This window comes from Aotus nancymaae, unplaced genomic scaffold (assembly GCF_030222135.1).
Source record: "Aotus nancymaae isolate 86718 unplaced genomic scaffold, 86718_ANA_hifiasm-v0.15.2.pri h1tg000012l, whole genome shotgun sequence".
Classification (NCBI taxonomy): Eukaryota; Metazoa; Chordata; class Mammalia; order Primates; family Aotidae; genus Aotus; species Aotus nancymaae.
Window position 1 is genome coordinate 48,370,535 of NW_026988423.1, and position 13,982 is coordinate 48,384,516.

The 13,982-nt window shown below is 48.1% G+C and overlaps 1 protein-coding gene across 5 annotated transcripts in view; it reads right to left on the minus strand.

Moving 5' to 3' along the window:
- Window positions 1-13,982, minus strand: part of HIP1 (huntingtin interacting protein 1) — a 200,863-nt gene that overhangs the window by 46,332 nt on the left and 140,549 nt on the right. For all 5 annotated transcript variants that reach the window (XM_064375672.1, XM_064375671.1, XM_064375673.1 and 2 more), the window contains exons 5-7: window positions 8,192-8,272; window positions 4,387-4,463; window positions 3,545-3,606 (exon numbers count right to left, since the gene is read on the minus strand). In XM_064375672.1, coding sequence (XP_064231742.1) covers window positions 3,545-3,606; window positions 4,387-4,463; window positions 8,192-8,272 — 220 coding nt within the window. The remainder of the gene's footprint in view (window positions 1-3,544; window positions 3,607-4,386; window positions 4,464-8,191; window positions 8,273-13,982) is intronic.

Below are 13,982 nucleotides of genomic sequence, written 5' to 3' on the forward strand. Positions count from 1 at the left end.
CCAAAGGTTGAAACATTTGACTTGCTCTTCCCTAAACACCACAGCAGCAGCAGCAGGCAGACAGCCAGCTCCAAGGAGAGGCAAGGGCCACAGGGAGAGAGCTTGGAGCAGCTGAACTGCAACTCCTAGGCTGCACTTTCCCAGAGGATGACAATTCCAAGCATCTCACTGATGCCTGCATTCAGATCTAGCACATTCCAAAGCTAAATGCAGGCTGGGTGCAGTGGCTTATGCCTGTAATCCCAGCACTTTGGGAGGACAAGGCAGGCAGACCGCTTGAGCTCAGAAATTTGAGACCAGCCTGGCAACATAGTAAAGCCCCGTCTCTACAAAAAGTACAAAAAAATTAGCTGGGCGCGGTGGTACGCGCCTGTAGTCCCGGCTACTTGGGAGGCTGAGGTGGGAGGATGGCTTGAGCCCCAGAAGCAGAGGTTGCAGTGAGCTGAGATTGCACCACTGCATTCCAGCTTGGGTGACAAAGCCAGACTGTCTCAAAAGAAACAAAACAAACAAAAAATAAATGAAAGCTAAATGCAAATGAATTCTGAATTATCCGCCTATGTTGTTCCCACCCAAATCCAAGCGATGAAAAGTTAGCCACAACAATGTATACTTGTTCATATACGTTTATGCAAACATTTCCAATGCTTTTTTTTTTCAAGATGGAGTCTTGCTCTGTTGCCTAGGCTAGAGTGCAGTGGTGCAATGTCTGATCACTGCAACCTCCACTCACTGCAACTTCTGCCTCCTGGGTTCAGGCAATTCTCTTATCTCAGCCACCTGAGTAGCTGGGATTACAGGCACACACCACCACACCTGGCTAATTTTTGTATTTTCAGTAGAGACGAGTTTCACCATGTTGGCTAAGCTGGTCTTGAACTCCTGACCTCATCATGATCCACCTGCCTTGGCCTCCCAACGTGCTGGGATTACAGGCATGAGCCACCTCGTCTGGCCCCAATGCATCAAAAAAGATAAAAAATGCATCTACATCACTTCTTTCAATCGGACTGGGAGTAGCTTAGGGCACAGACTGGATTCTGTGTTTTATTTTTATTTTTCCACTGACTTTTGTACTGAAGCTATTGAGCCCTGCTCAAATAGCTTCCTAGTCAGCTGAGTATCCCTTTCTCCCACAAACCGCAGTTTCCAACTGTTTCTGGTGTTTGTCTTTCTTTCTTTTCTTTTCTTTTTTTTTGAGACAGAATCTTGCTCGTCACCCAGGCTGGAGTGCAGTGGCGTGATCTTGGCTTACTACAATCTCCGCCTCCCAGGTTCAAGCGATTCTCCTGCCTCAGTCTCCAAAGTAGCTGGGATTACAGGCATGCGCCACCATGTCAGGCTAATTTTTGTATTTTCAGTAGAGATGGGGTTATGTTAGGCCAGGCTGGTCTCGAACTCCTGACCTCAGGTGATCCGCCCACCTTGGCCTCCCAGAGTGCTGGGATTACAGGCGTGAGCCACTGCGCCCGGACTATTTCTGGTGTTTTTCTGACCACATCCTGTGCTGAAAACTGGTCAATATATTATAGAATTTGTTGCCCTGTCCCAGCCATAGTACGACATAAAACAGAATATTCTGGAAAAGAAGCCAGTAGCAGGCATATCTGCACAGATGAACATGCTGAAGGAAGCTGAAATTTGGGGCAAGAGAGTCCAAGCCCCAAGATTGAGCCCTGTGTGTCCACATGCAGAGAAGCCCGCCAGGCTTGCGCATGAGGCCGCCAAGCTTGCACATGGAGACCCGCAATGCGGAACATCCTCTTTCAGTTGGATGCTTGTTGCAGAACGTGCTGAGTCTCAGAACACTGGGCTTACGTCGCCCAGCGAAGGGAGGGGAGCCTGCTGGGAGGTGTGGGGAGGAGACATGCCGGAGAGAAGGGGACCACCTGAGGCTTGTCAGGGAAGTGTTAGGGGTCTGCAGGCACCACAATTCTTGGCAGATGGGAGCCCGGAAGTGTGGCCAACTCCCCCTGCTCATGGAACAGGACTCTGTGTGCTTCTCATGTGGACTTGGGTGACAACCAGTCCTGATGAGCTTGTTCTCATGGCCCGCCAACTCAAGAACAGACATGAGCCCTTCCTCCTCAGCAGAAATGGGGCCCGTGAGCCAGCCCAGCTCTGAGTGGCAGACAGGACCAGACCAAGGGCTGTGCAGGGCCATGGCCACGGTCCAGGGGCTAGCAAAGAGGTAAGTCCTGTCTTTGGGATTTTGGAGGCCTGCGCTTCAGGAGGGAGGCCAGCAGGAAAGGGCAGTGTGTGGTCTTTCTGCTCAGACGTGAAACCACCCACTTTGAAAATACCTAGGTGACCAAATGTGGTAGCTCAGGCCTGTCATCCCAGGACTTTGGGAGGCTGAGTCAGGAAGATACCTCAAGGGCGAGAGTTCAAGACCAGCCTGGGCAATACAGTGAGACCCCCATCTCTTCAAAAAATATTTTAAAATCTGCCAGATATGGTGGTGTGTGCCTGTAGTCCCAGCTGCTGGGAAGGCTGAGGTGAGAGGACCGCTTGGTGGAGGTTGCAGTGTGCCATAACATGCCCAGCCTGGGCGATAAAGCAAGACCTTGTCTCTCTCTCTCACTCTCTTTCTTTTTTTTTTTTGAGATGTAGTCTTGCTGTGTCACCCAGGCTGGAGTGCAATGGTGCAATCTTGGCTCATTCCAACCTCCACCTCCTGGGTTCAAGCAATTCTCCTGCCTCAGCCTCCCGAGTAGCTGGGACTACGGGCATACACCACCACGCCTGGCTAATTTTTGAATTTTTAGTAGAGACGGGGATTCACCATGTTGGCCAGGCTGGTCTTGAACTTCTGACCTCAAGTGATCCGCCCTCTTCAGCCTCCCAAAGTGCTGGGATGACAGGCGTGCGCCACTGTGCCCGGCAGAGACCTTTCTATTATAAAGACACATGCACATGTATGTTCATTGCGGCACTGTTCACAATAGCAAAGACTTGGAATCAACCCAAATGCCCATCAATGATAGACTGGATCAAGAAAATGTGGCACATATACACCATGGAATACTATGCAGCCATAAAGAAGGATGAGTGAATGTCCTTTGCAAGGACATGTATGAAACTGGAAACCATCATTCTCAGCAAACTATCACAGGAACAGAAAACCAAACACCGCATGTTCTCACTCATAAGTAGGTACTGAACAATGAGAACACATGGACATAGGGAGGGGAAATCACACACCGGGGCCTGTTGGGGGCTGGGGGGCTAAGGGAGGGATAGCATTAGGAGAAATACCTGATGTAGATGATGGGTTGATGGGTGCAGCAAACCACCATGGCACATGTATACCTATGTAACAAACCTGCACATTCTACACGTGTATCCCGGAACTTAAAATAGAATTTTAAAAAAATACCAAAGAGCTTCAGTCCCTCCCTGCAGAGGAATCGAGAGCCCAGAGATGGGGTGTCAATGTCTCCATTTCCCTACCCCTTGTGCCTCACACCTTGCAGGGAGAGGAGGATTGGGAGTTGGGCGGGTCCCATGAGAGTCTGAGTTAGACGGGAGGGAAGAGACTCACCCGTTTGGAAGAGGTTGAGTTCACACTCCAGGTAGTCAAACATCTCCACTGTTAACTGGAAACTGGACCCAAGAGGAAAGAGAGCTTACACTCCACAGCCTGAGGCCGGTCTGTTACCCGTCTCCTCCCTGATGCTCGACACTCCCGCCCCCGGTCCCCAACGCTCACATGCGTGCGCGAACACACACAACTCCAGCTCCAAGTCTAAGCCCATGGGTACTATGGCCATTTGCAAATGCAGGCTGGTGAAGGGTCAACAGTAACGTCGACAGGTCAGGTGTGGTGGCTCACAACTGTAATCCCAGAACTTCGGGAGGCCAAGGTGGGTGGATCACCTGAGGTCAGGAGTTTGAGATCAGCCTGGCCAACATGGTGAAAACCCATCTCTACTAAAAATACAAAAATTACCTGGGCGTGGTGGCAGGCACCTGTAATCCCAGCTACTCGGGAGGCTGAGGCAGGAGAATCACTTGAACCCGGGAGGTGAAGGCTGCAGCCAGCCGAGGTTGCGCCACTGCACGCCAGCCTAGGTAACAGAGTGAGACTCCCTCTCAAAAAGAAAAAAAAAGTGACAATGCCAGAGGGAGAGGATAGGTACCAGTGTCAGAGTCTGAGGGCTGAACGTGAGACAGACAGGAAAGCCTGGGGTGTGAAACAGCCAGGCGGGGGTTCTGGATGAGGCCCCAGCAATAAATAAGTGGCCCCAAGGCCAAGTCACCCGGGGGCTTTGGTGCCCACCCCAGCCAAGGCCCCTCCCATCAGGCCCTCAATGACCCGCATAAGAAGCGACAGCATGCACAAAAGCTTTCTCCCTCCCTGGGCTCAGGGCAGGCGCCACTTACAAGTTGTTCACGTCACTTTCTCCAGCCTCATCCAGCTGGCGGTCACTCATCTGCAGGTTGCCTGGGAACCTGGGATTCTGGAAAGGAGGCAAAGGGAGTCAGGATGGGGCACATGAAGAACTCTCTTTCAGCTGGGCGTGGTGGCACACAGCTGCGGTCCCAGCTACTTGGGAGGCCCAGGCGGGAGGATGGCTTGAGCCCAGGAGTTTAAGGCTACAGTTCAAGGCCATTGTACTCCAGCCTGGTTACAGAGTGAGATCCTACCTCAAAACAAGAAAAAAAGAAAAACTAGCTGGTGTCATCAGTCATTGCTCAGTATCTATAGCATGATCCTGTCATTTGTGTGTTTGTCCATGTGGCAAAGGGAAAAGGCCACAGAGATGGGTGGCTATTCCATCGTGGGGCTTCTACATGTACAAGTGAATACCTTAGGTTCTAGGCTGGGCACGGTGGCTCCCACCTGTAATCCCAGCCCTTTGGAGGCCAAGCTGGGCAGATCACTTGAGGTCAGGAGTTGGAGACCAGCCTGGCCAACATGGTGAAACCCCATCTCTACTAAAAATACAAAAATTAGTCAAGCCTGATGGCGCATGCCTGTAATTCCAGCTACTCAGGAGGCTGAGACATAAGAATCTCTTGAACCCAGGGGGCAGAGGTTGCAGTGAGCCAAGATCACGCCACTGCACTCTAGCCTGGGCAACAGAGGGAGACTCTGTCTCAAAATAAATAAATAAATAAATAAATCTTTAATTTTTTGAAAGTTTTTGAGACAGAGTCTCCCTCTGTTGCCCAGGCGCAATCTCGGCTCACTGCAACCTCTGCCTCTGGGTTCAAGCAATTCTCCTGCCTCAGCCTCCCAAGTAACTGGGATTACAGGCATGCACCACCATGGCGCCATCAGGCCTGGCAAATCTGTGTATTTTTAGTAGAGATGGGGTTTCACCATGTTGGCCAGGCTGGTCTCAAATTCCTAAGCTCAAGTGATCCACTGGCCTCAGCCTCCCAAAGTGCTGGGATTATAAATAAATAAATCTAAACAAATTAAATAAAATGAGATGGGGTGTTGCTGTGTTGCTCAGACTGGTCTCGAACTCCTGGCCTCAAGGGATCCTCCCACCTTAGCTGCCCAAAGTGCTAGGATTACAGGCATCAGTCACCACTGTGCCCAGCTGCTAATGTTTCTCCACTCCACATCACCATGGCTCTTGCTTGCAGTTTCATTTGATTTGATCATTTCCCCCTTTTTATCTCCTCATCAATGAAGATAGGCATCTCCTGGTCCCTACCTGGCATTCACCCAAGTCTCTGGCACCCGGGACACAGTTTTCCTTTGCCCCAAGTCATGCACCCTGAGATTATAACCTCTGACCTCCTTAATTTCAGTACTTTCACCTCGACTCCACCCCAAGCTACGTGCACCCACTCTGGACTCTGCCATCATCTAAAACATCCCTGCCTAGAACTCTCCACTCCAGCGTCTTCCTCTCTGGCTACAGCACCCAGGCCTCTGCCCTTACAGTCCTCTTCCGCCCTCAAATCCACCCACTACTCAAGCTCCTCTGTCTCAGACGTGGCCAATCCTCTCCTCCCCATCTCTCTCCCTGCATTTGCTTCTTGGCTCAGTCTGGAGATCATGACTGGTGGCCTGGCTCCACTACCCACCCCCTGCCTGCCTTTCCACCACACTGCTTCAAGGACCTGCTGAGCCTGGGTCCTTGTCATGGGCTCTGCACCTAGGGCCAACTGCCAATGGTCCCTGGAAAAGGACTCACAGCTGGTGTCACTGTGCATTTATGCTCTCCAGCCTGAACATCAGTCTGTCAGCTCGGGCAGCTATAACAAGATACCACACACTGGGTGGCTTAAGCCACAGACAGTGTCTCGCAGTTCTGGTGGCTGAGGAGTCCAAGGTCAAGGTGTTGACAGATTTCGTCCCTGGAGGAGGGGCCTCATCCTGGTTACATCGCTTACATGGCAGAGGAGGGGGAAGCAACTCTCTCCTGTTTCTCTTTCTTGTTTTATTTTTTAGAGACAGGGCCTCACTGTTGCCCACACTGGAGTACAATGGCGTGATCATCGCTCACTGCAGCCTCCAATTCCTGGGCTCAAGCGATCCTCCACCTTAGCCTCCTAAGTAGCTGGGACTACAGGCGTACACCACCATGCTGGGCTAATTTTTTTTTTTTTTTTTTTTTTTTGTATTTTTAGTAGAGACGGCGTTTTGCCACGCTGGCCAGGCTGGTTTTGAACTCCTGACCTCAGATGATCTGCTTGCCTCGGCCTCCCAAAGTGCTGGGATTATAGGCATGAGCCACCGCTCCTGGCCAGAGAATGAATTTTTCTTTAATGTGTGCGGGAGTTTTTCTTGTTGTTTTTGAGATGGAGTCTCACTCTGTCGCCCAGGCTGGAGTGCAATGGCATGATCTCAGCTCACTGCAACCTCAGCCTCCTGGGTTCAAGCGATTTTCCTGCCTCTCAGCCTCCTGAGTAACTGGGATTAACAGGTGCCCACCACCACGCCTGGCCAATTTTTTAGTATTTTTAGTAGAGACAGGTTTCACCATGTTGCCCAGGTTGGTCTTGAACTCCCGACTTCAGGTAGTCTACCCGCCTAAGCCTCCCAAAGTGCTGAGATTATAGGCGTGAGCCACCATGCCCAGCCTAATTGAAAAAAAAAATTTTTTTTTAAAGAGATGGGGTCTCGCTATGTTGCCCAAGTTGGTCTCACATCAAGCCTCGGCCTCCCCAAATGCTGGGATTGCAGGTGTGAGCCACTGCACCCAGCCTGCTTCCCCGCTCTTGTATTGCTAATTGCTAAAAACTGGAAAAGTCCTTTGCTCCTCCACACTTAGACAACACCAGCTTCCCTATTTTCCCTGCTTTCTAAAACCAGGAAAAACAAGAGAGCAGTGAGCTCCAGAGCCTTTGGAAGCAAAGCCAGCTGCATCCTCATTCGATCCGAATTCTTGAAGCCCACGTGACCATTCCCTTCTGCCCTTCCACGTGATTAAAAGCTAAGGGCCTGGCCATTGGCACTGGCTGCTTCTGATGCCACTGAACTCTGCTCTCTTCCTATACACAAGGAAAGGGGCCCTCCGATCTCTATCACCCCTGCAGCGCTGCCGCCCCAGCCCCCGTCCCACTCCCCTTCCTCCCTAACCTTCCTCCCAGCCTTGCTTTCTCCACTCCCTCCCTTCTCTCCTTTTCCACCTAAAATCCTACCATAGGCTCTTCCTCCTTCCACTTCTCATTTAATGCTTTTCTTTTTTTGAGAAAGAGTCTTGCTCTGTAGCTTGGGCTGGAGCGCAGTGGCACCATGTTGGCTCACTGCAACCTCTGCCTCCTGGGTTCAAGCCATTCTCAAGCCTCAGCCTCCGGAGTAGCTGGGATTACAGGCATGCACCACCATGCCTAGCTAATTTTTGTATTTTCTGTAGAGACAGGGTTTTGCCATGTTGGCCAGGCTGGTCTCGAACACCTGACCTCAGGTGATTTGCCCACCTGGGTCTCCCAAAGTGCTGGGATTACAGGTGTGAGCCACTGCGCCTGGCCAGTTGCTCTTTCTAGTTGCAAAATGGGGAACAGAGAGTGCAGAAGACATGGACCAAAATCCCAGCCCTCATCACGACCCAGGGGCCTGGCAGCGGCTTTCCTCTCGCACAGCTGGGGTACACAATTCGCACACTGCCCCAGAAACCCAAGCAGTCTATTGCCCGAAAGATCTGAGAACTGAGCCTGGGGACGTGCTGAGGGCTATGGAGCAGGTGAGGCGGTGGGGATGGCAGAATTGTCTGCAGAGACTCACTTTGGTGTGGTACTCCATCTTCGTTCTCAGCAGTTTCAGGTAGATGCTGCACAGCTGGCCATACCCCTCACTCAGGTGGCCCTTTCAGGAAGAGGAGAGGAAGAAGAGTCAACAGTAAGAACACGGGAATCGAGAGATCTGCAGCCACAAATGCTTTTTTTTTTTTTTTTGAGACGGAGTCTCACTCTGTTGCCCAGGCTGGAGTGCAGTGGCGCGATCTTGGCTCACTGCAACCTCCGCCTCCCAGGTTCAGGCAATTCTCCTGCCTCAGCCTCCTGAGTAGCTGGGATTACAGGCATGTGCCACCACGCCCAGCTAATTTTTGTATTTTTAGTAGAGTCGAGGTTTCACCATGTTGGTCAGGCTGGTCTCGAACTCCTGACCTTGTGATACACCCGCCTCGGCCTCCCAAAGTGCTGGGATTACAGGCGTGAGCCACGGCGCCCGACTGCCACAAATTCTTTGGTAAAGAATCTATCTTCTTTTTCTTCTCCCCTTTATTTTATTTATTTGGAGATGGGGTCTAGCTCTGTTGCCCAGGCTAGTGGCACAATCTTGGCTCACTGCAGCCTCCGCCTCCTGGGTTCCAGTGATTCTCCTGCCTCAGCCTCCCGAGTAGCTGAGATTACAGGCATGTGCCACCATGCTTGGTCAATTTTTGTATTTTTAGTAGAGATGTGATTTCATCATGTTGCCCAAGCTGGTCTCAAACTCCTGGCCTTGAGTGATCTGCCCGCCTCGGCCTCCCAAAGGGCATGGATTACACTACAGGTGTGTGCCACCACGCCCAGCTCATTTTTGTATTTTTTAGTAGAGATGGGGTTTCACCATGTTGGCCAAACTAGTCTTGAACTCCTGACCTCAGGTGATCCGCCCGTCCGCCCGCCTCAGCCTCCTAAAGTCCTGGGATTACAGGCATGAGCCACCTCGCCTGGCCATCTACCTTTCATTAATTAATTAATTAATTAATTTTTTGAGACAGAGTCTTGCTCTGTTGCCCAGGCTGGAGTGCAATGGTGCTCTCAGCTCACTGCAACCTCCATCTCCCAGGTTCAAGCAATTCTCCTCCCTCAGCCTCCTAAGTAGCTGGGATTACAGGCCTGTGCCACCACACCAGGTTAATTTTTGTATTTTTAGTAAATACAGGGTTTCACCATGTTGATCAGGTGGTCCCGAACTCCTGATCTCATGATCTGCCTGCCTCGGCCTCCCAAAGTGCTGGGATTACAGGTGTGAGCCATCGCACCCGACCCTACCTTTATTCTTAAATGTAAAATACAATCAATCTCTTTTTCTTGCCTATATGCTGCTATTTTATTCAAGTTCTTAAACTTTCTTTCATTATTTTTAGTGACTGACCAGTATTATTGTATGAATCAACAAATTCAAGTGAGCTGAAGCCAATTCAAAACAGTTGAAGGTTCTGCTATCATAAACCATTTCAATGAACATTCCTTACAGCACAATCTTGTGTACAAACATAAGAACTTCCTTTGATAAATTCTGGACAAAGCTGCCTACTGAAGAATGTTGAGTCTGGTCAGGTGTGGTGGCTCACGCCTGTTATCCCAGCACTTTGGGAGGCTGAGGTGGGTGGATCACTTGAGGTCAGGAGTTTGAGACCAGCCTGGCCAACACTGTGAAACTCCATTTCTACAAAAAATACAAAAATTGGCTGGGTGTGGTGACACACACCTGTAGTCCCAGCTACTTCAGAGGCTGAGGCAGGAGAATCACTTGAACCTGGGAGGCAGGAGGCAGAAGTTGCAGTGAGCCGAGATTGTGACACTGCGCTCCAGCCTGGGTGACAGAGTAAGACTCCATCTCAACAACGACAACAACAAAAAATGTTGAGTCTCCCACCCTTGGCAAAATCACAGTGGGCTATTTTCTTCCGTATCTCTAGGGAGTGGAGGGAACATCTCATCCAGATGGATTCAATAGACTGATAGCATCTACACTATTACACATGGGATGGGGATCTGCCAAGCCAGGCTTAGTGGCTCATGCCTGTAATCCCAGCACTTTGGGAGGCTGAAGAGGGAGGATTGCTTGAGCTCAGGAGTTTGAGAACAGCCTGGCCAACATGGCGAAACCTCATCTCTACAAAAAATTAAAAAATTAGCCAGGCGTGGTGGTGTGGTACCTGTGGTCCCAGCTACTCAGGAAGCTGAAGTGGGAGGATTGCTTGCGCCCACAAGGTTGAGGCTGCAGTGAGCTGTGATCACATCACCATACCTCCAGCCTTGGTGACAGAGCAATAAATTGTCTCAAAACAACACCACCACCAACACACGCACAAAAGACTGCTTTCTTGGTATAGGAAAAGTAAAGGTAAATAATAAAATGACACATGCTTGTATTACTGCACTGAGAAAGTCCTTCCTAAGGATTATGAAGAATTCTATAGCCTCAAATCACTGCTGTGATCAAAGGGAGGAAAATCTGCCCTAAATTCACAAAACCTTAAGCTGAGAACTTAATTTTGCGTGATCTCAATGGAAGCAAATGCCAATTCTCTCTGGAGGAACCTGCCTTCATTACACACTTCAAAGAATTCCCACAGACAAAATTCCAAGGAAGATGAGCAGCTTACAGTAGAAAATAACCGAACACAAAGGAAACTACACAACGTGGGCAAAATGCACCAAAAGTGATGGAGGACAGAAACAGATCTCTAAGGACTTTAGATAATGGAATTACAAAATAAATATGAAATAACTATGTTTCATATATCTAAAGAATTAAGAGACTGTTTCAAAAATGTATGCAGGGCATAATAAATTATAAAGGAGGAGAAGCAGGGCTGGGCACAGTGGCTCCTCCTGCCTGTAATCCCAGTGCTTTCGGAGGCTGAGGTGGGCAGATCATTTAAGCCTAGGAGTTGGAGACCACCCTGGGCAACATGGCAAAACCCTGTGCCTACAAAAATTAGCTGGTGTGGTGGTGCACACCTGGTGTCCCAGATACTTGGGAGGCTGAGGTGGCAGGATCATCTGAGCTTGGTAGGTTGAGGCTGCAGTAAGCCATGATCGCACCACTGCACTCCAGCCGGAGTGACAGAGTGAGACCCTGTCTCAAACAATAACAACAACAACCCCCTGCAAAAAAACAAGCAGATTTGAAAAAAAAAAACAACAGAACTTCAGGAAATGAAAACTGTACTAACTTGGCTGAGTGTGGTGGCTCATGCCTGTAATCCCAGCACTTTGAGAGGCCAAGGTGAGTGGATCACCTGAGGCTAGGAGTTTGAAACTAGCCTGGCCAACATGGTGAAATCCCATCTCTACGAAACAAACAAAACTAGCTGGGTGTGGTGGTGCATGCCTGTAATCCCAGCTGCTTGGGAGGCTGAGGCAGAAGAATCACTTGAACCTGGGAGGCAGAGGTTGCAGTGAGCAGAGATCACACCATTATTGTACTCCAGCCTGGGCAACAAGAGTGAAACTCTGTCTCACACACACAAAAAAAAAAAAGAAAAAAAAAAAAATGAAAAGAAAAGAAAAGAAGAAAACTGTACTAATGAAATTGAAAATCCTATGGAGAAGTTTAATAACACATTACACCCAACTGGAGAGGAGGCAAACTGAAGGTTAGCAATGATAAAAATTGTCCAGAATACAGCAAAGACAAATAGGTAGAAAAAACTGAAAGAGTGGTTTAGAGACATAAGGGGTAGGATGAGAAAGTCTGACTCATGTCTAGCCAAAATCTGAGAAGGGGCTGGGTGCATTGGCTGACACCTGCAATCCTAACACTTTGGACAGTGTGCAAAGGCTGAGGAGGGAAGATCGCTTGAGGTCAGGAGTTCGAGACCAGGCTGGCCAACATGGCAAAATCCCGTCTGTACTAAAAACACAAAAATTAGCTGGGTGTGGTGACACATGCCTACAGTCCCAGCTACTTGGGAGGCTGAGGCAGGAGAATCGCTTGAACCCGGGAGGTGGAGGTGGCAGTGAAACTGAGCAACAAAGTAAGACTCCATATAAAAAAAAAAAAAAAAAGATCTGAGAAGGAAAAGATAGAATGCGACACCAGCACTGTCTCAAGTGACAATGAGACATTTTCACAACGAATAAAAGACACTAAACCACCATCCAAAGAATCCAAAATAAATTCACTCCTAGACATATTCTAAGATCTTAAAATCCCCAGATATAAAACACGTATTAGCTTCAAAGGAGCAATAGTGTCTCACACCTGACTCCATGAAAATAATCAAAGCCAGAAATCAGCGGAAAGATATCTTGAATAATATCCTCTATGTGCTAAGGGAAAATAACTGTCACCCTGAAACCTAAACCCAGAGAAAATACCTCCTATAAGTGAGGTTGAAATAATGACATTCTCAGTTGGGTGCAGTGGCTCATGCCTGTAATCCCAGCACTTTGTGAGGCCAAGGCAGGCAGATCACCTGAAGTAAGGAGTTCAAGACCAGACTGGCCAACATGGCGAAACCCTATTCGCTACTAAAAATACAAAAATTAGCCATTCTTGATGGTGGGTGCCTGTAATCCCAGCTACTCGGGGATTACAACCTCCGCCTCTCAGGTTCAAGTGATTCTCCTGGCTCAGCCTCCGAGTAGCTGGCGGAGGTTGCAGTGAGCTGAGATTGTGCCAGTGCACTGTGGTCTAGGCAACAGAGCAAGACTTTGTCTCCAAAAATAAAGAAATAAACATAATAATAATAATAATAATGACATTCTCAAAGAAGCAAACACAGTGTTAGCCACCAGTAGACTCTCATTACGGAAGTTCTAAAAGAAATAATTCAGGCAGAAAGAAAGTGTTTTCAGATGGAAGATCTACGGATAACACTGAATACAACAAGTAAAATAGAACAATAAGTTACAGGGTTCAAAGATAAACAACCAAAACCAAAATACATGGTTATACTAACATATAAATTGAGAGACTGAATGGAACTAAAATATTATAAAGTCTTTGTGTTATACAGAAAACAAAGATATGAAAGGCAGACCTAGGTAAACCAAGCAAGCATTTTGTAATTATTAGAGAACATACCAAAAACAAAAAAGTAGATTTGTTTTTTAACCTCCCAAATAGTAATGAGGAAAAAAACAGAATGAGAAGAAAACACCCAGCCCATCCAAAAGAAGGCAAGGAATGAGAGAAATAGAAGCAGAACAGACAGGACAAATAGAAAGCATAAAATAAAATGGGAGAGAGATAAATATAAACATATCATGTATTATAATAAATGTGAATGGACTAAATGCCCAGTTAAAAGACAAAGACTACCATTTTGGAAAAAAAAAAACAAAAAACAACAAACCACACAAAATCCAACTAAATGTTATTTATAAATGTTATTTCTAAAATATAAAAATTCAGGAATGCTTAAAGTAAAAAGATGGAGAAATATATACCAGGCAAATTCTAACAAAAATGAAAATTACCTGAGCTGTACATGTTACAGGGAAAGTTTTCTAGCACACTGTTGGGCAATCTGGGAACAACTCTCAACTTTGTTCTGGTACCAGTATTGTGACTTTAGGACAAGCTGCTTCCCTTTCTGGGCCTGTGTTTCCTCACCTATGATAGGTAGATAGGACTACACAGTTGCCAACATTTTATAAGTGCAAACAGATACAGGTAAGACTGTGCAAAAAGGCTAAAGTAGTAGTTCTCAACTCGTGGAGGCAGAAGAACATATCAGAGTCAACGAAGGAGACTTTTTTTTCCTTTTTTTCTTTTGAGATAGAGTCTTGTTCTGTCGCCCAGGCTGAAGTGCAGTGGCCCAATCTCAGCTCACTGCAACCTCCGCCTC